The sequence below is a fragment of the Pipistrellus kuhlii genome, unplaced genomic scaffold (genome assembly GCF_014108245.1).
Source record: "Pipistrellus kuhlii isolate mPipKuh1 unplaced genomic scaffold, mPipKuh1.p scaffold_m20_p_1, whole genome shotgun sequence".
In the NCBI taxonomy this organism is placed as follows: Eukaryota; Metazoa; Chordata; class Mammalia; order Chiroptera; family Vespertilionidae; genus Pipistrellus; species Pipistrellus kuhlii.
In genome coordinates this window covers 45,814,401-45,840,312 of record NW_023425404.1, presented here as the reverse complement: position 1 = coordinate 45,840,312, position 25,912 = coordinate 45,814,401, and the positions used below count along the sequence as shown (strand labels likewise).

At 38.5% G+C, this 25,912-nt stretch overlaps 1 protein-coding gene and 1 pseudogene across 6 annotated transcripts in view; one reads left to right on the top strand and one right to left on the bottom strand.

Annotated features, from left to right (window-relative positions):
• ATP8B4 (ATPase phospholipid transporting 8B4 (putative)) overlaps nt 1-25,912 on the bottom strand; it is a 229,102-nt gene that overhangs the window by 13,274 nt on the left and 189,916 nt on the right. For all 6 annotated transcript variants that reach the window (XM_036442585.2, XM_036442537.1, XM_036442619.2 and 3 more), the window contains 3 exons: nt 25,278-25,501; nt 5,340-5,423; nt 1,747-1,992 (listed from right to left, as the gene is read on the bottom strand). In XM_036442585.2, the coding sequence (XP_036298478.1) occupies nt 1,747-1,992; nt 5,340-5,423; nt 25,278-25,501 (554 nt within the window). The remainder of the gene's footprint in view (nt 1-1,746; nt 1,993-5,339; nt 5,424-25,277; nt 25,502-25,912) is intronic.
• On the top strand, nt 20,421-20,940 carry LOC118721530 (annotated as a pseudogene).

Genomic DNA, 25,912 nt, shown 5'->3' with positions numbered 1-25,912 from the left:
CTGCTGCAGAATTGAATATTGGGGAACTAGACTTGGAGGGCTCACAAAGCACCAGTATGTTTTATTTAGTTGTAAAATAGACAAATAGAACTCTTTTCTTAATGGAGAAATCTAGTTTGCTTTTGGATGCTACTTATCTGACTCTGAATTTTGAACTTCCAAGATGTCAAGTGTTAGATGGCTTTGGTATGGACTTAATGATATCACATAACTGGACCAATGAATGACAAAGATGCCATGTTAAAGCAATATGTTTACATTTGATTCATTCAATTTAATAAATATTTATTGAGTCGTGAAGAAAAAGCCTGGGATTAGTGAGATCTTTTGTTGGATATGAGCAGCTAAGATTTGTAAAAGAGATTGTTTATAGGATAGAAAAAGAACTGGCCAAAAGCAATTCAAACTCTATAAAAATTAAGCCTTTGATCAATATTTTCTCAAAAAAAAACAAAAACAAAAAACAAATAAACAGAACCCCCCCCCTCAATAAAAAATAAACAAACCAGAAGCCACATTGCTTGCTGTATCCATGCAGAGTTACAGATTTTAATGGATCAGAAAGCTTTTGTGAATTCTAACACCATAACTAATAGTGTTGTCCATCATTTGTTTAAAAAGGAAATAGAAACACAACTCTAGATATACAGTGGAAGAAGATAAAAAAATCATCCCTGCCTGCCAAGGTGGTGTGGCTCAGTGGTTGAGCATCAACCCATGAACTAGGAGGTCATGGTTTGATTCCTTGTCAGGGCTCATGCCTGTGTTGTGAGCTCAGTCCCCAGGGAAGGCATACAGGAGTCATACCATTGATTATTTTCTCTCATCATTAATGTTGCTCTCTCTCCTTCCTTCCTCCCTGGCATTGCTATGATAGAATATAAAAATATATATTTTTAAAAAATCATCTCTGTCAGATTCAGAGGTGCCACAGATACAACACTGAACCTCTTGAATAGTTCCAAGGAAAGCTATTGCCAGATAAACTTTATTTTTTTTAATATATTTTATTGATTTTTCACAGAGATGAAGAGAGAGGGATAGAGAGTTAGAAACATCGATGAGAAAGAATCATCGATCAGCTGCCTCTTGCACACCCCCTACTGGGGATGTGCCCGCAACCAAGGTACATGCCCTTGACTGGAATCGAACCTGGGACCTTTCAGTCCGCAGGCCGACGCTCTATCCACTGAGCCAAACCGGTCTCGGCCAGATAAACTTTAGATTTCACTTTAAAACCTAGAAATTATTAAATCTTTTAGAAATTATTTAAAAAAAATTATTTCTGTTATAAGCGGAAAAATGTTCTTCTTCAAACACCAGAAGGATGTAGTAGTATAATCATATGTCTTTACTAACCACGCTCAATCCCAAGAAGTGATTCATTGGGTGGTTTCTATTAATGTGGAGGTTATAGACACCTATGCTAATTTCCTACTTGTGGTAATTTATGTTAAAATTTCTTATTTTCTTTCTTTTTTCAGCTTTAGTGAGAAATAATTAACATATTTTGCTACATACATTTAAGGCATACTGTATGATGGTTTTATTTACATCTATTGTGAAATGATTACCACAATAGGTTCAGCTAGCATCCATCTCAAAGTGTGTAGTTAAAAAGGAAGCCCCAGTGTTCTTGTAGGATTTTTTTTTTCTCTGAGAAGTAGACAAAAATCAGTAAACAATGAAACAGAATTTTAAAAGTTATAAAGCCATGATTTAAGATGTTTTCACCAACAAGTTTACCTGCACGCTGACCACAATGACCAAAGACGTGGCCATGGTTACTGCAAAAGACTGGTAGTCCGCAACATGCTGCCCATCTTCTCCAGTATCTCTGTAGAAGGCCCCATAAGGGATGAAGAAAAGGGCTAAGGAGGTGTAGATTCCATGTGCCATGCAGATGAAAAATCTACGCTTGTTAAAAAGTAGATTCAGCTGTCCAGGTTTGTAGAGCTGGGGAAAGTCCATGCTGTTCTGGTCACTTACATCCTGTCAACAGAGAGTTATTTCAGCAGAGGAGATTTGAGGAGAAGTCAGAGGCCCCAAATTCCCTATCTCCAGAAATAGCAAGTGCATGTCTAAGCATGCCCTCATATGCACTACTCATTATCTTGTTTTTGTTCCCACAATAACCCAGAGGATACTAAAATGATCCCTATTATATAAAGGAGGAACTCAAGTTTCCAAGAGAGATTCATGAGAGGTTACACAGCTTTTCTATCAGAACCAAAACCTGACTCGCACCCAGATGTTTGGCTTCACTTCTAAGTTTTCTTTCCTGACCCTAGGATCCTAGTACATCATGTGCAGTCAATGGACCCCGGGGTTCATTGCCAAGGCAGTAAGTGGTAGTAACCAGGTGATGGCAGCAGAGAGCTGCAGAGTTGAAATTGGCTAACTAGAGTTCCCAGCTTAGAGGAGTGGGTGAGACAGAATTGGGGAACAGGAAGAGGGGAAAACTGCATGTGGGAGTCCAGGTGGGCAGGAAGAGCTGAGGGTTCTGCCCAGGAAAGATTCCAGTGATCATTACCAGGTGTTCAGGACAAAGGATTTCTACAATATAGAGAGCATCATGTTTGGCCCCAATGGGAATCCTGGAGAAACAGTGACTCCTGAGCTTAATGTGCATGTAAATCACCTGGGAGCAAATTATGATTCAATAAGTCTAGGGCCCGAGACTGCATTTCCAACCAGCTCCAAAGCTGATGACCACACTGTGACCGCCAAAGCCAAATGCCCAAACCAAAAAGGGTGGCAAGGACTGACCACAGAGGACATTAGAGGGGCATTGATGGAGAATAAGCAGCTAAAGAGAAAGGAATGCCGTTATGAACTCTGGGAGCAGACCAGATTCTCTTTCCCCTTGTGGGATGGCTTGAGTCTTGGTGAATGGGGTCTGAGGAAGAACACTGACATATTCTTTTTAGGAAGTCTGGTTTTGAGATGTTGTTGGGGGCTTGATTTCTCAGTCCAGCGACTGTGGATTGAGTGCACAGACTTTGAAACCAAACAATCCTGAGTTCAAACCCTGGCTCTACAGCTTAGTAGGTGTATAGTCTTAGACCTGTCTGAGCTTCAGTTTCCTAATTTCCAGACTTGCTAACAAATGCACTTCTGTCACAGGACTACTGTCATCATTAAATGGGTATGTATTCAGCAGAGTTCCTGCCATACCTTATGTAATAAATATGGATGCCTCTATAAATAATAATAAATTAAATAATGATAATAATAATAATAACACTGGTAGCAAGCTCAGGGCCAAGTGACCTGGTGTCAGGCTGAATCCAACTTATTGGCTGATGGCTTTGGGGCAGTGACTTGAACCTCCGAACCTTGCTTTCCTCCTTATAAAATGAGTGATTTGTATGTGACCAATGAGACCCTCTTGGCATAGCACTCTATGATCCTGGGATCAGTTTAAGAACCAAAGTTGACAAAGCAGAAAAGGAAAAGAATGAACAATAGAGGCCTTATTATATAATTTTTTCAAATGCACAATAATCATCTTTTCCCAGAAACTGCCTTACTTTTATTATTTTACTAGAGGCTAGGTGCATGAAATTCGTGCGGGGGGTGGGGAGGTCTTTCAGCCCAGCCTGCACCCTCTGCAATTTGGGACCCCTCAATTGCCCAGTGGGATCGGGCCTAAATAGGCAGTCTGACATCCCTCTCACAATCCAGGACTGCTGGCTCCCAACTGCTTGCCTGCCTGCCTTCCTGATTGCCCCTAACCACTCCTGCCTGCCAGCCTGATCAACCCCTAACCACTCCCCTGACAGCCTGATTGATGTCTAGCTGCTCCCCTGCCAGCCTGTTTGCCTCCAATTTCCCTCCTCTGCTGGCCTGGTCACCTCTAACTGCCCTCCCCTGCTGGCCATCTTGTGGTGGCCATCTTGTGTCCACATGGGGCCAGCCATCTTTGACCACATGGGGACAGCCATCTTGTGTGTTGGAGTGATAGTCAATCTGCATATTACTCTTTTATTAGATAGGATTCCACATACTAAGGAGATACAAAGTACCAAGAAAAGAGACACTTGTCCACATGGGCACTTGAAAATGAATGTGCATAAATCTTATCTAAGGTTTTTAGGAATCTATTACTTTGCGTACAGCTCCATAAAATGTGCTCTTCACACACTGCCCTTTTTACATATGAAAAGTGAAACTTATAGCTGACTACAAAGCCACAAAATGGGAGAGTGGAGTGAGCTCATAATGTGAAGATTTATATTTTGCAATAGATGGCTTTGGGCCAGAAAGTGAGGCTTAGCAAATGGGTCTAACAACAGCCTGGAGAAAATCTGGTCTCCTTAAAAAATACTTCAAAAAATTTTTTAATAATACACTGTCATTGTGCCATGGAAACTCCTCTGGTTTCCCCACAGGCAGTCAGACATGTCCCCCCTTCCAGAAAATACCTTCCAAGGCTCTGAGTATGCCAAGGAGCCACCATTTTTTTATAAATGATTCCTTCTCTTCTCTCCTCTGAAGCATGTTGTGTTAAACAAAAGACTGTGATGCACCCTCTCTCCCCGTGGCTATGGGGCTGTGTCTCTCTCTCTCTCCCATTGGGAGAGTTCTCTGCTTGTCTGTAATTCTGTTCTGGAATGTGCTGACCAAGGAAGTCTCACCACAAATGCTAGCTCTCTGCACTCCAACCTGGTTCCATGAATTTGTATCTATCATTCATGGTTCTCTACACTCTCAGAGGCTAATACCTCACTTCCTGATGTGTGAACCACAAGGCACTAGTTCTGAGGCATTTTAATAAGTGATGTATGAAAAATAGGTAACTGAAAGTACAGTCAAATGAGTTTGGAAAATTCTTAATTAAGAAGAAGTTAGACTATTTCCTGCAGGACATCTTAGAGCCTTAAGAGCTGCCTGGAGTTAGACTGAATTCTATCACTTATTGGCTGTATGGTTTTGAGATAGTGACTTGAACCACTATATCTACGAGAACAGCAGCTCAGTCTCTCACTACCTTGTGATGAGAGAATGCATTCAACAACTCTACTTAGATAGATTCTGTCTGCCTTTATACACCAGAGGACACATGAAAATGCTCAGAGCCTTAAGAGCTCTGAGATGGTGGAGTATGAATCTAGGGTATGAATCTCTAAGAGGAGAATACCCAAACTTTGATCAGAGAAACTTCTTGGGGAAGTGGGGAATTTTAAAGAGGGTATTATATGACCCATATAATACCTATTAAAACAACTGCACTCCTAAGACTCTTTCTATGACTTGTATCTTCTACTTAGAAGTTAGAAGCAACTAAAAGGCATCAACAGAGAAAATAACTTGTAAATAGAAAAAAACACACATACCTGGTCAAAAATCCCCATGGCTAAAACAGGAAGTGATGTGTAGACAATGTTAAATAGGGTGATGAACCACTGGTCATAGACAGTCTGAAAACAAATAGCACATCAGTGAGAAACATTGTCTATAGGAGTGATAATATATATTTACTTGTCAGCTCTTAAATGAAATTTCTCAATTTCCTGAGGTGGGTGAGAGTTTAGTTTTGGAGTCAGACAGACATGAGTTCTCCCCAAGGCTTTGTCTTATCAGCTCCCCTGCCTTGGTGGGAGACTAGATCTCTCTCAACTTTCATTTTTTCACCTTAAAATGAAGCCATACACTGCCTACAGACTTTCATCCTACAGGGATGAAAGGAGATGACCCAGAGAGAAGAACTCTGGACACATTCAAGGCCTGGACCCTTGTGGTGGGTTATTATTTCACTCTTCAGTTTTGCAATGGCTTATAATGAGTCTAATGATCTAACCTAAGTGATATGCAAAGGATCCACTAAAGTCTTCAGAGGGAGATGCAAGCATTAACCTGTCAGCTCTAGCCTATTTTCAAAGGGAGAGCTTTTTCTTGGGAGTGGTTTAAAGTAAAGTGGAATGGAGCTATTCAATATTTGCTCAGGATACTATATATAAACAAGGAAGATTATAGAAATATCCCTTCACATCTATATAGATTACTTCCTTGCATGAGCCTCACTCACTAAAATTCAATGATACATACAAAACAGGTATTATATATCCATTTGTTAATGATTACATAGAAATGTAGAAACAGAATATTTCAGAGTTACAAAGCATAATACAGGCAAAGATAAAAATTAAAACTCAGGTCTCCAGCTCCTAAACAATGCCTATTCTGCCACTAATATTTAATCAATCAATCAATCAATCAATCAATATTTATTAAGAAACCACTATGTGCCATGTACTATATTCTAAGCAATGGTAATTCAACCTGATCATTCAGATAAAAATTCCTCATGAAATTTGCATTCTAATGATGTCAGGAAATGGACAATAAACAAGATTATATATATATATATATCTGAATGAGTTAGAAAATAATAAATACTACAGAGGAAAGGGGAATAGGGAGGGTTGTAGTTGTAGAAAGGTAATTAGAGAGGATCTCACTGAGAAGTGACACTTGAGAAAATGTAGTATACAACCTTACAGAATCCCAGCCCAGAGCAGGAATCTTAACAGGGTCCCAGATGCCAACTCCTATTACCCCAAGAGTCTACCAGAACAGCAATTAAGTCTCTCACTTCCTTGTGATGGGAGAATGCATTCAATAATTCACTTAGATAGATTGTGTCTGCCTTCATGCACCAGGGGACACATGAAAATATTTGTCATAGCATTGGTTGTAATAGCTCCAAACCAGAAACAACCAAAACATCCATCAGGTGTACCATATTGATATAAAGAAATATTACAGAATAATTAAAAGCAAGAACTACAGCTACATTCATAAACAAGAATGAATCAAATGCTGAACAAAAGAAGCCAGGAAAAAAAAGTCTGATACCATTTAAATAAAGTTCAAAAATGTGCCAATCTTTTCTTCATACTCATGGTAAAATTAAAAGACGAAGCAACAACGTGATTATAAAATGCCAGGGTATTTCTAAAGAGTTGTAAATGCCATCCCTAAAGAGTTGTAAAAAGGGCATGGCTGAGTAAAGGTAAGGGAAGCTCCTGGGAATTTGGCAACATTCTGTTCCTTTCACTGGATCATAGTTACATGGATGTTCGTTTTACAATATACTAAACTGACTTTTTTTTTTATGTGTTAGGTACTTTTTTGCAGATTGTTTATATTTTACAATTTAAAAGGAAAACACATGACCTTGTATAGGTATAGCCTGGCAAAACTTGGACACAGGGAGGATTTTAAAATTCCACACTCCAGGCCAATTAAATCAGTATCTGTGGGGGCAGGATGCTCCAGGTAACTGCCGTTTTAAATTTTTTTGAGGAGGCCCTGGCCAGGTGGCTCACTTGGTTGGAGCATTGTCCTATGAACCAAAATATTGCAGATTTCATCACCAATTAACACTTACCTAGGTTGCAAGTTCAATCCCATTGGGGCATGTGTGGGAGGCAACTGACCAATGTTTCTCTCTCCCCACCTTCCTCTTTCTCTAAAATCAATTTAAAAAATATATCCTCAGGTGAAAGTTAAAAAAAAAATTCTCAGGTAATTTCACTAGGAAGCCAAGGTAAAGTTTGATTATTTCACTCATCCCTATGCCCCCATCAAAGAGAGGGAGAAAAATTGCTGACACAAATCCCCCACTATTTGTGATGGCCTCTGACTTCCACTCTTCAAAGATATCAATTCATTTCATGATTGCAATTTGAAAAATATAAAAAGAGGGAAGCAGCCAAACTGAAATCTTGTGGCCCCAGGCAGCACCCGCTGCTGGTCAGAACACTTATTTTTCCTTTATCTCATCTACCTCCCAACTTCCACTCACAGGGAAGGAATGATTTCTGATATTAGGAAGAGAGAGAGAATCTGGGAAATTATGACATGCTAAACTGTCAGTAGCTGATGGTCTGACATAAAGTGCCACCACCATTGTCACAAACTGACTAGCACTAAAACCTCCAATTATTTCACAGTAGCATTTTTAAGTTGGAACTTGAATCTGAAGCCTACTTTTGCAGTTGGAACAAGAGAGGACAAGAAGAGAAAATCATGAGAATAATCAAGCTTAAATGAGTTTTTGGTATTTCTTGGAAGTATTTTACTGCCACTCAGAATCACAACAAGAAATGATATTTACTGAGCCTCTACCATGTATCAGGCACTAGTTCAAGGGTTTTATAAATATTGACTCATGAAATCCTTACAAACTTATGAGGCCATTACTACTAACAGCCCCCAAATTACAGATTAGAAAACTGAGTCCCATCAAGGTTGAAAGATTGCTCAATGTCATGCATTGAACATAAAGATTTTCTTTTTTTTCCTTTTTTTAAAATATATTTTATTTATTTTCTACAGAGAGGAAGGGAGAGGAGAGAGATAGAGAGCTAGAAACATCGATGAGAGAGACAACAACCAGCTGCCTCCTGCACACCCCACACCAGGGATGTGCCTGCAACCAATCTACATGCCTTTGACCAGAATCAAACCTGGGACCTTTCAGTCCGCAAATGGACGCTCTATCCACTGAGTCCAACCAGTTTCGGCAAACATAAAGATTTTCAAAGTATGGTCTAGAGAACTTCTAGGGTACCAACAAGGTCAAAACTATTTTCACAAAGATATTTAGGAGTTAATTTACTTGTCCTTTTCTATCTTTTTCTTTCATAAATGCATATACAACCAATTGAATGAAGAAGCAGATATGAGAATCCATCCTAGAACTCAAGTCAGAAATCTGATATTTCTCTCTGCAATACTCCACAACAAATTAATCCCCAAATCCCACAGATTTAACCACACCAATGGCTTGTGTTCCTGGCCAAGTCATTCTTTACTTCTATAACTTTCCTCCTATTGTCCCTTTTGCTGGGATGCCCATCTTCTTACTCCTCACCTTCTTCACTACGATTGATCCTTGAAGGATCAGTACATGGACAGGTCTTCCAGGAAGCCCTTCTGAGCCCTGCCCCCTTCCACCCTCCAGAGATGGGATCCAGACACTTCTTAATAATCCCCATGACACTCCACACCTCATTGCTTCATAACTGTCAACTTCAATTATTTATGTGCCAGTTCCCAGCACCACTTCCAGTAGACTGTGAGCTCCTTGTGAGCAGATTATATGACTTACATCTGTGCCAACCCAAGACCCAAGAACCTAACTCAGTGCCTGGCATGTGGTAATTACTCAATGAAAGGAAGCTTTGTCTTAAAGGTTAGGGCTTTGAAATCAGAAGACAGAACTGGGTATTCTTGAGATAATCCCTCTGAGTCATGTTTCTTGGCTATAAAATGGGGATTCAAGGGAGGCAGTGAGTATTCAATGAAATAAGTAAATGCCAGTACAGCAGCACCTGACAGATAGTGCTCAATAAAAGCATACCTTTATTATGGAAGGAAGGAAGGAAGGAAGGAAGGAAGGAAGGAAGGAAGGAAGGAAGGAAGGAAGGAAGGAAGGAAGGAAGGAAAGGAGGGAAGGAAGGAGGGAGGGAGGAAAGGGAGGGAGGAAGGAAGGAAGGAAGGAAGGAAGGAAAGGAGAGAAAAAGAAGGAAGGAAGGAAAATGGGGCAGAGGGATCCAAGCTTCAAATGATGTGTTTGATGAGTAAGTGAAAAGGCCTATTTTTTCACTAATTATCTAATTAGTGAAAAATTAGGCCTTTTATTAATTATCTAAAATACAATTATATACTGCTATAACTAACTATAGATATTTATTTCTATTATAAACTACTGTATTAATGAAATCAATAGAAAATTAGAACAAGATTTAAAGAAAACTGAATGCCTGGATATAATTAAGCTTTTTCTTCATGAGTACTTAATTATATCGATCACTGGTCACACTAACCAAACTGTGTTCGTCTGAACCATTCACCTTTTTTAAAAAAATGCCTTTTCTGGCTTAGCACAATTGAGGTTTAAGGGCTTCCACAAAGATTAAAGTCACAAGCAGTATTTCTTTTACAAAGGATCCTTCTTTCCCTTGAAAGAGATCTCCACCTATTCAAAGAGCTATCCTGAAGGTCTTTAGATACCCTCAAAAAAATTTAATTATCCCCCCTTCTGGGAACTAGGACCAGCTGAGAGAGCCACACTAGCCCAGGGCATGACCCATGTGGACCCCATCCCTATTCCTCTCATTCCAGGTATTCTTAAGCCCTCTACCACTTCCACTATCCACCTACCTCCAATCACACTCATGGGTGCACACATGTGAGTTGGCCAGATATCCCAAAGAGATGGGCTGGATGGAAGAGAGAGAAGGAATGATTCCTCTGGAGCCTCTGGTGTGTGAAGAATTCTGGCCTGAGACTAGACCAGTGTAATGGTGCTGACACTCTAATTTTGGATAACTCAGATTGTTTATATAAACAGGAGTTCCTATTCATGTAATATTTGTTATTATATTTATTATATAAACATATTTTAATATAAATATTTTAAGATGTTTTTAATTTATTTCAGCAAGAGGGAGAGAGAGATAGAAATATCAATGATGAGTGAGAATCATTGATCAGCTGCCTCTTGCACACCCCCTATTGGGAATCAAGCCTGCAACCTGGGTATGTGCCCTGACTGGGAATCAAACCATGATCCCCTGGTTCATGGGTTGATGCTCAACCACTGAGCAACACCAGCTGGGATAAATATAAATAGTTTAAAAATTTTATCCTAGGGCCAGTCATATCATCTCAACTTCCAAATTGTCAGTTCCCAATCTACGATATTCTGAATAAGAGAAAATCCATGCTCCTGTGAGATGCCATTAGTCTTTTTGGAACCATATAAGTGTCTCCTCAGAGAGCAGAAAAAAAGGGAGAGAGAGTTCTCAATTTTTCCAACTTCACTGTTTTCCTATTTAAGGAAAGCTCCTCCTGGCTCCTTTCTTTGGGGGAGCAATTTATCAATCGTATCAACCATTTTATAGAGTAAAAATACTCCAACTACAAATTACCCTCTAAATGCTTGGGAAACAAAAACTCCATGATTTATAGAATACCATATTTAAATAAACCTTAACAAGGCTCTTACCCAGTTACAAAGGGCTTTCCACTCTGAGACCATTGGCTTAGCTCCTTGTTCAAACAATGGGATGAACGGCCTCTTTTGAAGACATGCATCCCTGTTTTTGCTGTGTGTTGCAGGAGAAAACTATATAATAATATTTTTTTTCTTTTTGGCCTGAAAAAACATTTGTCATTTAAAGAAAACACATTTTGGAATAAATATGAGGTGCTTGGCCTCAACACATCTGTTCCTGGTTTGTGTAATTAGCAGAAACCCATGAGCAGGATCCAGGAGGAATGGCCAGAGACTGAGCAACTGCCCCTCCCTGGGTTTTTCACGGAGCACATCTGGAAGGCGAAGGGGGTGGGAGTGGGGGTGGAGGGATAACCGCCATGCCAGGTTCAGCTGGGCTCACAGGTAACCAAATCCATCAAGTCATCAAAGCCTTGAGATTAGTCGCACCCTTTCACATCACTTTCCAAACTTTTCATTGTGAGTTTTATTATATTGTTTGGCAGAACGAAAGTTTTTCTGGCCTTGACAACATAATTGTTTCCATATCACCACAGAATTAAAGGAAAAAAAAATACGTACACAGCTCTGTATCTCACTGACAATGATAAATTGTCATCAGATAATATCATCTCACAAGTACACAGTGCCAGTAGTTGCATAGTTTCAAATATGAATTTCCTAAATAGAACCTAAACCAATGTCTTTTTTTTTTTGGCTCTATACCTGGTGGGGGACAACTCATCTTTATTAAAAATCCTGAAGGCATAGAGCACTTTTAAAATAAGTTACATTTATAAATGATGCATGCAAACCCACAGTGGACTCCATGAAAATCATGTGAGCTTTGATAACAGTTTAGGATGAGACATAGCCTTGCAAAGAATCCATGATTTGGCTTAGAGATCTATTTGACCTTTTTCCAGACCACTCTGGTTGGAAATCTCATCAGGAGAGATTATATTTAATTTGTCTCTCAGCAGCAGTTTGGGTGAAGTGCTTGCTGCCCAAGCTTCCAGATAACTCCAGGAGGCAGTTTGCCTAGAGACAGGCCTGGCCTTTCTAAGGGCCTAAGGTCTGGGAGACACTCCCCAAGACATAGCTTTCTCTCAATAAGGGAGTTCATCTTTCCCAATAGTCATATTGTACTGAACATTCTAGACATTTCTCCTTCAGAATTGAAATAAAAGCAAACATATGCCTGGTTAGGTTGGGGGAAGATATTGTAGTTTAAGAACAGAAGAACCCTGACCAGTGTGGCTCAGTTGGTTGGAGCATTGTCCCTGGATACCAAAAGGCAGCAAGTTCAATTCCTGGGTCAGGGCAAATACCTAGGTTGTGAGTTCAGTCTCTGATCAGGCATGTACAAGAGACAACTGATCAATGTTTTTCTCTCACTAATCTCTCAATCTCTCTCTCTCTCTCCCTCCCTCCCTCCCTCTCTCTCCCTCCCTCCTTCCCTCCCTCTCTCTCCAAAATCCATTAAAAAAAAAACACACAAAAAAAACCTGGTATATTTTAAAAAAACAAAAGCTCTGTCCAGTGTGGGTTCAGTTGGGTGAGTGTTGCCCCATGCACCGAGAGGTCACTGGTTTGATTCCTGGTTAGGGCACAGGCCTGGATTGCAGCCTCCCCAGTAGGGGCATGCTGATTGATAGTTCTCTCCCATCAATATTTCCCTCCATCCCCTTCTCTCTCTCTCTCTTTCAAATCAATAAAAGTATATTTAAAAAAAAAAAAAGATACATCCATTCTTCTTTTCAAGTCTGTGACAACTGGAGTGGCCACTTATGGAGAGAGGCAGTGGAGCACTGCAGGGAGAGTCAGAAGACATGGCTTTCAGTTCTAGCTTTGCCTACCCCTAATTCTTGGTTCTTGGCCAACTTGGATTCCTCCTTTCTAAAATAAAGGGCTAAACTCATCCCCAACACTCCCTGCCAAAGCAAAGATTTTAGATTTCAACAAAGCATACATTTTTATTCTGTGTCCCAGCTGTTTCTCTCAAGAAAGCAAGCAAAAGGAGTGTGGTTCTTCCCAGGCAGATTTTTTCCTGTGTCCCAGAGCAATCACAACAGAGTCGAGGTACTAAAGTTAATCAGATGAAAGTCCGGGAAGCAAGCACAGCCCAGCCTGCATCACATCATCCTTCGTCTGACATGTCCTCAGTGCCATCATCCCACAGGCAGTGAATGAAACCACCCACTGGCCCTTTTGAGCCTCGCACGCACACCACAGTTAGATCTGCTTGCACATCTGCCCCAGCCCACCTACCAGGATGGGGCATTGGCTAGAATCTGCCATGGATATCATCAGAGAATAAGAGGCTGGATAAAATTTACCAGGCTCCAAGAGACAGACCAACATAGTAAGAAAAAGCACATGTCATTTCATTAAGTAATTAAACTGGTGTTTTTAAAAGTCAACATCATATGTAAGAAAGCACAATCTGTTTACTTTTGGTCAGATGTTTTCGGCTGCAGAGTAGACTACTTCAAAGCAGTCTGTTAAGAGGTGCAGGGAAGAAATATTTAGGTGCTTATGAATCATGCTGAAATTGGACAGAGTTGGCCCTAAGACATGGCACATCCATTACAAATTAAATTAAAAAAACAAAACAAACAAACAAACAAAAAAACACAAAAAAAAACAAGCACGTCTTGGTGGAAAAATAAGAGAAAGTTATCTATGGAGTTATTTAACATCAGTCTCACATTTATGAAAATAATAATGTTCCCAAAATGTATGTTCCCTGAGGACAGAAACTATATCTTTCTGGTTCATTCTGGTGTCCCTTGAGACCAGCAGAGCACTTGGCCCTAAATTGCCACTCAGTTTATTCTTTTTTTATTTTTTTTTAAATATATTTTATTGATTTTGTACAGAGAGAAAGGGAGAGAGATACAGAGTTAGAAACATCGATGAGAGAGAGTCATCGATCAGCTGCCTCTTGCACACCCCCTACTGGGATTATGCCCGCAACCAAGGTACATGCCCTTGACAGGAATCGAACCCGGGACCTTCCAGTCCCCAAGCCGACGCTCTATCCATTGAGCCAAACCGGTTTCAGCCATATTCTTGTTAAATGAATTAGAATTCAAAGACTGTATGTTTGGTGTTGAAAAATGTCTGTGTGAGTCTCACTCCTATCAGGATGGGACAGGTAAGTGACTAATGATCAGGCCTACAAGGAGGAGCCTCTAGACTCACACCTGCTACTTCTGAAATCTGCTAGGCCCTAGAATTTTATGACTACTGGATCCATCTCAACATGGAGCCTTCAATTCTACTTAAGGAATTTTGAGGAGGGATGGCAGAAGATAGAGGCCTGATAGCTGACTTCCACTAACAGATTGGAAGTGACTGTCTAATGGGATTTAGAGGGTAAGAAAGCCTTGTCACCCAACACATGACTTTAGAGGCCAAAGCCAACTAAATGATCTCAATGCCGGGTGGGAGGGGAAGTGTGATTACAGAAATGTCCCCTATTCAAAAATTTGTGTTCCCAGCAGACCAGTGTCTTTCCCAAATATGTGTGTTTTTCACTTGCTTCATTTACAGCATATTGTCCTTAGAAAAACAGGGCTAAGAAAAAAATGCCAATAGATTTTTCAGTTAAACCCCGTTGCTAATCAGAAACTTCTAGTGAAAAACAGGAAATAGAAAAGAAACAATGATCCCAGTTCCACTTCGGAGTTGCCCTCACAGCCGGTTCTCATTCTCACTAACTCACCAGACCACCTGTGGGGTGGGAAACACCAGAGTTTCCATATTTATAATGGAATATCTCCTGTTCTAGAAGACACTGCTTGCTGTACAAAGCACTGTTGAGTAAGATCCCCTTTCAATACCAGGCAGTTTTTAAAAGGTGTTTCTGAAAGGAGTTGATGTTAAATGGAATTTTAGAAATTAAAAAGGTATTTCAAGTTCAGCTGACTGCTGTACAGTTGGAAAGTTCTCAAGTATGAGGGGGAGGGTTTTCTTCCTTTTTTTCTAGAGTCGCACCTTTACAGAAGCTAGCCCCTGAATCCCCAAACATAGCTAGATATTTAGGCCTCACCTCCACTTAATTTTGAAACCATTCACGCACTCACTGGAGATTGAGCCCCTGCAGTTATCCCAAATCCTCACGCATTTCTCCTTCCCATGCTCTCGTATTGACTTCAGTTATAGTACTTCTATTGGACTCGTTTGTGCAATTTTTATTTCTCAATAATAAAATAAGTTCCAGGTGTGTAGGGACTTGTTCTATTCATCATTTTGTTTTCTCTTCCCCAGATGGTAAACAAATATTTCTACTAGCAATTTGATTCAGCCATGGGCAAGGAATGAATTATTCAGATTAAATAAGAAAGATGCAAACAGTATGGTCTCAGATACATAAAAGTGGATATATATCATGTATAATTATTTTTATAATCAGAAAAAATATTTGAGGATAGAGGAAAAACTTGGCCAAAGTTTAAGTGTAAAACTCCACACTTTAGCATGTTAAACAGAGGGCTCTTTTGTCTGTTGGTCTAGAGTTAATAAAGAAAATGGAAGTTTCTGAAGATTAAAAATGGCAGCAAAGTAAGTGGATGCTGCACGGACATGCTCCCAGGAACAAACTGGAATTACAACTAAAACAGAAAAATTTCCTGAATAATCAATGGAAAACTCACAGGAGAGAATCCTGATACCCAAGAACCAAAAATGGAGACCACATAGAGACTGGTAGAGGGACAGAGGCATGAAAGAACTAGCCAGGTGCCCACAGACAGCAACTGAAGTGCCAGAGAGATATCTCATCTGTCGGGGATTGCCACTGAGAACTCTAGGATCTAATCCCCAGGCTGTGCCCCCCAGCAGAGAGCACCACAACTGAGAAGGGAACTCACATAACATCTAGCTGTGAAAAACAGCAGGGTGCTTTTCACTTCCAGGGAGTGAAACTGAAAATTCAGGCACCCTCTTAAAGGGTCAATGCACAAAATTCCCTGTGGAGCCACCCAGCTTTTTCTCTGGCAGAGGGAGGATGAAGTGGACCGGAGCTGTGAGAGCAGAAAGTAGGACTGGGGACTCGGAGGATAGAGCTCAGAAGGCAGATACCCCAAGTTTCCTGGGCTGAGTCATTCTCTCACACAAAGTGGAGGACATCTTTCACATATTGACATTTTCCTTGCATGGGGGGAAGACAGTTGACACACCTATTGGAAAACAGCTTGCCCTGAGGCCACTTAAGAGATTAAAATTTAAGAGATTAACAACCTCCAGGCAGAAGCAACTGCCCCACCCTATTAAAAAACACTCTCTCCACATCTGAGGACAATTACCTTGGGAGCAATTTAAGTCAGAATTCTATCAATCTGTAGGCTGAGGCAGGCTCTAGAGGCTTTGAGTCTTTGCTGGATCTAACTAGTCAGAAACATCTGTTAACACTGCCCTGCACTAGAGAAGGAAAGGTATAGAGAAATTTACCTAATACATAGACACAAACCCAAACAGACAGCCAAAATGAGGAAACAAAGAAATAACCCCCAAATGAAAGAACTAGAGAATTCTTCAAAAGAAGAGATAAATGAGAAGTGATAAAGAAATTTATCTCAAACAGAGTTCAGAGTAGATAAAAATGTTCAGCACCATGAAAAAAAGATATATAGTAACTATGAAAAAAGAACAGTCTGAGATAAAGAATAATATAACACAATAAAGAACACATTGGAAGGAATACACAGCAGATTAGGGGAAGCTGAAGATAAAATCAGTGAATTAAAAGACAGAGTAGAAAATATCATTCAATCAGAGAACCAAAAAGAAAAGACAATTTAAAAACAGGAGGACAGCTTAAGGAAGTTTTGGGACAACATGAAACATAACAATGTTAGAATAGCAGGTGTGCAAAAAGAGGCAAAAAGAAAGAAATAGAGAATGCATTTGAAGAAATAAGGGCCAAAATAACTTCCCTAACCTGGTAAAGGAAAAAGTCACAAGTTCAGGAGGCTCAACTTAACAAGAAGAACCCAAACAGGCCCATGCCCAGACACTTCATAATTAAAATGCCAAAATTAAAGACAAAGAGAGAATCTTAAAGGTAGCAAGAGAAAAGAAAACTGTTACCTACAAAGGAGTCCCCATAAGGCTGACATCTGATTTCTCATCAGAAACTCTACAGTCCAGAAGGGAATGGCATAATGTACTCAAAGTAATGGAAAGCAAGAATCTGAGACCAGATTATCATATCCAGCAAGCCTATTATTCAAAATAGAAGGTCAAATAAACAGCTTCCAAGATTTAAAAAAAGACTAAAGGAGTACATAACCACCAAGCCAGAATTATAAGAAATGCTAACGGGACTGCTATAATGAGTAGAAGAAATAGAGAGAGAAACCTAACAATACTGAATTAAAATGGCAATAAATAAGTACCTATCAATAATAACCCTAAATGTAAATGGATTAAATGCTCCAATCAAAAGGTGTAGAGTAGCTGAATGGATACAAAAACATGACCCAACTATATATTGTCTACCAGAGACCCACTTCAAAACAAAAGACACACAGAAGATGAGAGTGAAGGGATAGAAAAATATTTTACATGCGAATGGAAAAGAAAAAAAAAGCTGGAGTAGCAATTCTCAAATCCAACAAAATAGACTTTCAAATGAATATGTTTCACATGAAACAACAAATGCCACTACATAACATTAAAGGAATCGATCCAACAAAAGGATATAACCCTGGCAAACATATACACACCCAATACAGGAGCACCTATTTAAAAATATATATATTTTTAAAAAGCTTCTAGAGGACTTTAATGGAGAGATCGACAACAATACAGTCATAGTAGGGGATTTTAACACCCCTTAGATAACACTGAACAAATCTTCCAGACAAAAACTTAATAAGGAAACAGAGTCTCTAAAGAGCACACTGGATCAGATGGATTTAATTGACATTTATAGAACATATCATTCCAATGTAGCAAAATATACATTCTTCTCAATTCACAAAGATAGACCACATGTTAGGACAGAAAAGAAGTCTCTACAAGTTCAAGAAGATTAAAATCATGTTAAGCATCTTCTCAAATTACAGTGGAATTAAATTAGAAATCAACTACAGTAAAAACACCCAAAAATATTCAAACACATGGAAGCTAAATAGCGTGTTATTAAACAATGAATGGCTTAACAACAAGATGAAGAAAGAAATAAAATAAAATAAAACTTCCTGGAAAAAAATTAAAATGAACACATAACAACCCAAAATCCCTGGAACACAGGAAAAGCAGTCCTGAGAGGAAAATTCATAGCACTACATGCATACTTAAAAAAAAAAAGAAAAAGAAAAAGAAGAAGAAGAAAAATTAGCAATAAACTACTTATTACTACAACTTAAAGAACTAGAAAGAAAACAATAAGAAAAGCCCAGAGTAAGAAGAAGAAAGGAAATAATAAATATTAGAGCAGAAATAAATAACATAGATACTTAAAAAGCAATACAAAAAAATCAATGAAACCAAGAGCTGGTTCTTTAAAAGGATAAACAAAATTGATAAACCATTAGCCAGACTCATCAAGAAACAAAGGGAGAAGACACAAATAAATACAATCAGAAAAGAACGTAGAGAAGTAACCACTGACACCAGAGAAATACAAAGCATTGTAAGAAAATACTATGAACAACTATATGCCAATAAGTTGGACAATGTGGATGAAATAGACAAATTCCTAGAAAAATATAATCTCCCAAAACTGAATCAGAAGGAATCAGAAAACCTGAACAGGCCAATAACAACTGATGAAATAAAATCAGTAAAAAAAAAAAAAAAAAATACTCCCACCAAATAAAAGCCTAGGTCCAGACACTTCACAGGGAAATTTTGTCAAACATTCAGAGAAGAACTAACTAACACCTATACTCCTCAAACTATTCAGACAATCCAAGAGAAAGGAAAAATTCCAAATTATTTTTGAGGCCAGCATTAGCCTAATTCCAAAAACAGATAAAGACATTAAAAAGAAAGAGAATTACAGGCCAATATATCTGATGAACATAGATGCTAAAAGCCTTAATAAAATATTAGAAAATTGCATTCAGCAATACATTAAAAATATCACACACCATGATCAAGTGGGATTTATTCCAGGGATGCAAGGTTGTACAATATTTGCAAATCAATAAATGTGATACATCACATAAATAAATTGAAAGATAAAAATCACATGATTATATCAATAGATCTGAGAAAGCACTCAACAAAATCCAACACCCATTTTTTATTAAAAACTTTCAGCAAAGTGAGACTAGAAGGAGCATATCTCAGCATGATAAAAGCCATATATAACAAACCTACAGCCAACATTATACTCAATGGGCAAAAACTAAAACAATTTCCCTTAAGAACAGAAACAAGACATTGGACACCCATTTTCACCACTCCTGTTTAACATAGTATTGGAAGTGCTAGCCATGGCAATCAGACAAGAAGAAGAAATAAAAAGCATTCAAATTGGAAAAGAAAAAGTAAAACTGTCATTATCACAGATGACATGATATTATACATAGAAAATCCTAAGGACGCCATCAAAAAACTACTAGACTTAATAAATGAATTTGGCAATGTAGCAGGATACAAAACTAACACCCAGAAATCAATGGCTTTTTTATATTATAATGAACTTACAGGAAGAGAAACTAAAAAAATAAAAATTTCCTTTACTATTGCACCAAAAAAAATTAAGACACCTAGGTATAAACTTAACTAAGGAGGTAAAAGACCTGTACTTGAATGTTGAAAAAAAGAGATAGAGAATGACAAAAAAAAAAAAGAAGAAGAAGAATATACCGCGTTCATAGGTTGGTAGAATCAAGATCATTAAAATGTCCATATTACCCAAAGCAAACTATAGATTCAATGCAATCCCCACTAAGATAACAATGGCGTATTTTACAGACCTATAACAAACTCTCAAAAAATTCATATGGAATAGAAAAAAAAACCCAAATAGTTGCAGCAATCCTGAGAAAGAAGAACAAAGTTGGAGGGATCATGATACCATATATCAAGCTATTCTACAAAGCCACTGTTCTCAAAACTGCCTGGACATATAAACCGATAGAACAAAACAGAGAACCAAAAATTGACCCAACCATTATGCTCAATTAATATTTGACAAAGGGGAGGGAGTGGACTGACTGTTCTCAGGGAAAGGGAGGGAGGAAGAGACTGAACATAAACTGTGCACCTATGGATGAGGACAATGGAGGGTGGAGGGGGGTGGAGGGTGGGGTGGGAACCTGGTGGAAGGGGGAAGAAATGAGGAACCTTTGTAATAATATGAACAATAAAGATTGATATAAAAAATATATATTTGACAAAGGGCTTTTTTTTTCTCTTTTCTTTTTTTCTTTTTTTTTTTACGAAGATGGCGCCGAAAGCGAAGAAGGAAGTCCCTGCCCCTCCCAAAGCCGAAGCCAAAGCAAAGGCTTTGAAGGCAAAGAAAGCAGTGTTGAAAGTCATCCACAGCCACAAAGAAAAGAAGATCCGCATGTCACCCACCTTCTGACAGCCAAAGACACTAACGCTCCTGAGGCAGCCTAAATATCCTCGGAAGAGCACACCTAGGAGAAACAAGCTTGACCACTCTGCCATCATCAAGTTCCCCCTGATTACCGAATCAGCCATGAAGAAGATAGAAGACAATAATACACTTGTGTCCATTGTGGATGTCAAGGCCAACAAGCACCAGATCAAACAGGCTCTGAAGAAGCTCTATGACATCGATGTGGACAAGGTCAACACCCTGATCAGGCCTGATGGCAAGAAGAAGGCATATGTTCAACTGGCTCCTGACTATGATGCTTTGGATGTTGCCAACAAAATTGGAATAATCTAAACTGGGTCCAGCTGCCTAATTCTAAATATAAAAATTTTACACTGTAAAATATATATATATTTTGACAAAGGAGGCAAGGACATACAATGGAGTCAAGACAGTCTCTTCAATAAATGGGAGAATTGGACGGAAACATGCAAAAAATAAAATAAAACTAGACCACCAACTTATACCATACACAAAAACAAACTCAAAATGGCTAAAGGACTTAAATGTGAGATGGGAAACCATACAAATCTTAGAAGAATCCATAGGCAGCAAAATATCAGACACATGTCATAGCAATATCTTTACTGATACAGCTCCCAGAGTACTGGAAACTAAGGGAAAATAAACAAATGGGACTACATCAAAATAAATAAAGCATACCAAATGAAATCATCAACAAAACAACAAGAAAGCCCACTGCATGAGAGAACATATTTGCCATTGTTATCTCTGATAAGGGTTTAATCTCCAAAATTTATAGGGAATTCATACAACTTAACAAAAGGAAAATAAACAATCCAATTTTTGAAAAAGGATCTAAATAGACACTTCAAAATAGGACATAAAAAAGGCCTAAAGACATAGGAAAACATGCTTAGTCATTCATCCAAGAGATGCAAATCAAAACAACAATGAGGTATCATCTCACACCTGTCAGAATGCTATCATCAACAAATCAACAAATACAAGTGCTGGTGAGGATGTAGAGGAAAAGGAACTCTCATGCATTGCTGGTAGGAATGCAGACTGGTGCAGCCACTGTGGAGAGCAATACGGAGTTTCCTCAAAAAATAAAAAGTGGAACTCCCATTTGACCCAGTAACCCCATTTCTAGGTATATATCCCAAGAAATCAGAAACACCAACCAGAAATATACCATTATGTTTCATAGCAGCACAATTTACAATAGCTAAGACTTGAAAACAGCCTAAGTGACCATCAGAAGATAAGTGATACATCTTCACAATGCAGTACTACGCTGCTTTAAAAAAAGAAGGAACTCTTACTATTTGCAACAGCATGAATGGACCTGGAAAGCATTATGCTAAGCAAAATAAGCCAGTTGGAGAAAGATAAATGTCACATGATCTCACTCATTTGTGGAATATACATAATAAACAACATAAACTGATGGAAAAAATATAGAGCCAGAAAAAAAATATTTTAGAATATAATAGAAGTAATTCTGTTATTTGCAGATTTTTAATATTTCCTACAACTTTTGTGATATAATACTATGTTGGTACAGTTTTAGTAATATTATTATATTTAAAATATTTTTTCTTAAAAAAAAAAAAAGAAAATGGAAATTTCTGAAAGAGGGAAAAAGAAATAGCTTGTTTCTTTGGAGATAAGTATTCTTAGCATCATTTTGTCATTCATACACCTACTGCTTCCAAAATATGAAACTAAACAGCAGGGCTATGTCAGGTTTTAAAACTGTGGCCATAGGAACATCTATTCCAGAATTTTCCAAAGTGGGTCCTGTTCTACAGGACATTATGCATGTTACTTGGGGGAAGAAAAACAGGGCTCTGTGCCAAGTCACTCTGAGTAATAATACCAAATTTCGGCTCTAAGACACTATATATTGTAAGAAAGACCATTACCGATGCCAAGATTAGACCATATGAGGAATCTAATAAAGTAAAAGCAGCAAAGGAATAACCCCTTAGCGTGAGAATAAAGGAGAAACAAATCTTCTTGCAGAGAGGGACTGAAGGAAAATGTACTTGGCATCAACCTTGGTACTAGCTAAATGGTTAGACAAAGAAAAAAAAATTCTCCTAAAAATTTCAACGACAAATTATACTCACTGGATTTGAAATCGAGATTAAAAAAAAATACTTCAAGAGAGAAAGAGCTCTCAAGCAGGCCGTATCCCCAGAAAACTGGCAAAAGCCATATAAATTCTCTCTGGGGAAAAATGGCTTCAGGAATAATGCCATTAAGATGGCAACAGAGGTCATTCCCAATATCAGTTCCCCTCACAAGAAGACACAGAGCAGAAGGATGAGGCTAAAGCACCACTGGGGACCACAGAGACAGAGAAGGACCACATCCAAAGGAAAGAGAAGGGACTGCATTCTGACTGCATCGCCCCTCACCCAGGTGGCACAGCTCTGTACCCAGAGGGTCCCTCGGGGCCTATTGTTTCTCCACTGGAGAAAAGAGAGGGCCAGGCAGACACCTAGCTCTCCCAGTACTACAGGACACTTCCTGGGAGGTCTATTTCATTCTTGCCTCATGGGAATCACTGGGGAAATCTGCAGAGGCTCAAACAAAGATGGAGAAGGGGGTGGGGCTTACAGGAACCAATACTGGATCTCATTCTTGGTGCATCTCATTCTTACTTGCAACAGTGGGATCCTGGCTAGGGGCTCTGCCCATCTACAATTCAAACACTTGAGAAACTTCATTGCAGATAGGTGGTCTGTCTTACAACTGGGTTGAACCGTGTCTTTGGAGACAAATGGGTTAAACCATGTCTTTGATTTAAAAATGTCTTATTGTTCTCCTTGCTGTTCTCTTTTTAAATGTGAACACTGGTGAGAGACTTCAAAAGAATAATTGCTTAACATCTGACTCTGACCAATTATATCAGATCTTAAAAGCAGAGCAGAAAATCACCTAAATGTAGAGGGTACAAGTCATAGGACATAAATTTCAACTTCAAAGTTTTAATGAACACAACTTTGGCAGTAAACCTGCCTATCCAAGCTTGGTGTATGTATACATACACATCATTAATAACTTGTCTGTGTCCACAGAGGTCTATGTGAGGATTAGGACATCCTTTCATAATTTTGTAATTTTTCTAAAGCGTCAGACCTTTGCAGTATGAAAACTGGATCTCTCAGAAACACTGCTTAGCAAACAGCCTTGCTTTTTAGTCACCCACCTAGGAAGGCATAGTTCATACCCCCACACCTGTCTTTGTTGGACAAAGGTGAAATTGTAAGCAGGTACCGTATTTTTCGGACCATAAGACGCACTTTTTTCCCCCCAGAAGTGGGGGGGAAAAGTCCCTGCGTCTTATGGTCCAAATACAGCCTACACATATACTTTAAAAAAAAAGTTTTTTTACTTGCCCGGCTCTGTGTGGTCTCTGTGTGCTTGCCCGGCTCTAAAATGGTTCTAAATGCTGCTGTTTACTTTACAGGGTTGATTACATGTGTTTATGACTGTGATGTTGGGTTTTAATGCACATAAAATATTTTAGGACACTATTTGTTTCAGAATCTCTTTTTCTTCATTTCCCTTCTCTAAAAACTGGTGCGTCTTATGGTCCGGAGCGTCTTATGGTCCGAAAAATACGGTAAATATCTCTACCCCAATGTCTTCTCAAAGTAGAGATAAAATCAAGACTTTGCTTTATTTAACTGCCTATAGATTAGCAAAAATAATCAACAGAAACTTCTTTTAGTTCTGAGAATGTTATCCTTAAAAGAGAAAATTAGGAATGGGTACAGGTGTGCCTCACTTTAAGAAATCTCAACTTCTCAGAAAAAGAAAAAGATGTATGACATCTATTTTTATTGCAAAAAGGATTTGCTAATCTCCCTTGGCCCATATAAGATAACATAAAATGCCAATATTTCATTCATACTCAATTTTTTTAAAATAAAATGATTGAAAATAGCAGCTTCATGCATATCATTGAAACCAGTGATTAAACCAAGAGGAAGGAAAAATACTTGAAGAAATTTCTGAGAGTTATGACTACCAGTTCGTTTTCAAGGACAATCTTGTTCTTTTGTTGTTGTTTAAAACATTAATGTAGTTTTTAATTCATAAGTATATTTAAATACTATAGGTCTCCCTTTTCACAATTTACTCTCATAATAAAACTACTAATATACAAGTTATGGAATTAAGTAATATCCTTTAAAATAAAGATGAGTGGATATAAAAATAGAATCCCGATTTATAAATTTGCTAATTTTTCTTTGTTATAACCAACATACTCTATACAGCAATTTTTTAGCCAATGAACTGCTGTCAAAGCATTCTTGATGTCAGGGCATCAATTACTTCTCCCTGATTTAAAATATTTACATTCAGGGTGTTGAGTGAGGGACCATTTTCCCAAAATATACCTCAACATTTCTTGTCATTGTTTCTCAGACTTCTGATTTAAAATTTTTCTATCAAGATTACCTGTCATCAGGCAAAAACTTGAAGAAATGAGTACTCATTGGTTGCTATGTAAATAAGAGAAAAATACATAAAAATCCTAGCTAAATATATATTCTTTTTGGGTTTAAAGTTCAAATCAATTACGTAATTGCCACAGTGTCACTATTTATTAGTAAAAAGCCATGAAGCATAGTAAATTATAATCTAGAGATTTTATAAAGGAAAAAAAAAAAAGTCTTTTTTTTTTTTAATACCAACCTGGGCTGAGAAGCCACAGAAGAAACCAAACCAGAAATGCACAAGTGTGAATGCAAAATTCTTATAGAAGAAGTAGCATAAGAATTTGCACATCCGGAAATAGGACCACCTTCCATGGACGAGGAGAAGCCTTTGGAGGTATCGAAACTGTGCAAATGAATAGTCGCTGGCTAAGACTGCCTGCAGTCCCTCCTGGCCACTGATTCCAATGCCAATGTGAGCGCCTGAAGAGGAGAAAAAGAACACTTTCATTCCCCAAACAAAGACACAATCTCTTTGGGGAACTTGTCATTGCTCTTTTATGGTATGATTTATTTACAAGAACCTTAGAGCTATGGCATTAATAATTTTCACATACACGATCTCCTGAACCACTCATGATGGATATTTATCCTAGTTTTACAAAAGAGGACATTGGCACAGAAAAGTTCAATAACTTGCACAAGGTTTTACAATGTGTAAGTGGCAAAGCTGGGACTAAACCCAAGTGTTGGGACTGTGGGACCAGTGTTCATTCCTCCTGTGCCAATGTCCTTTTCTAGCCTAAAAATACACAAATTACTTAATTACAGAGAAGGAGGTGGGGTTTTTTATGAATGCTAATAATGGTGGACTTGTTGGAGCCAGGGTATTCA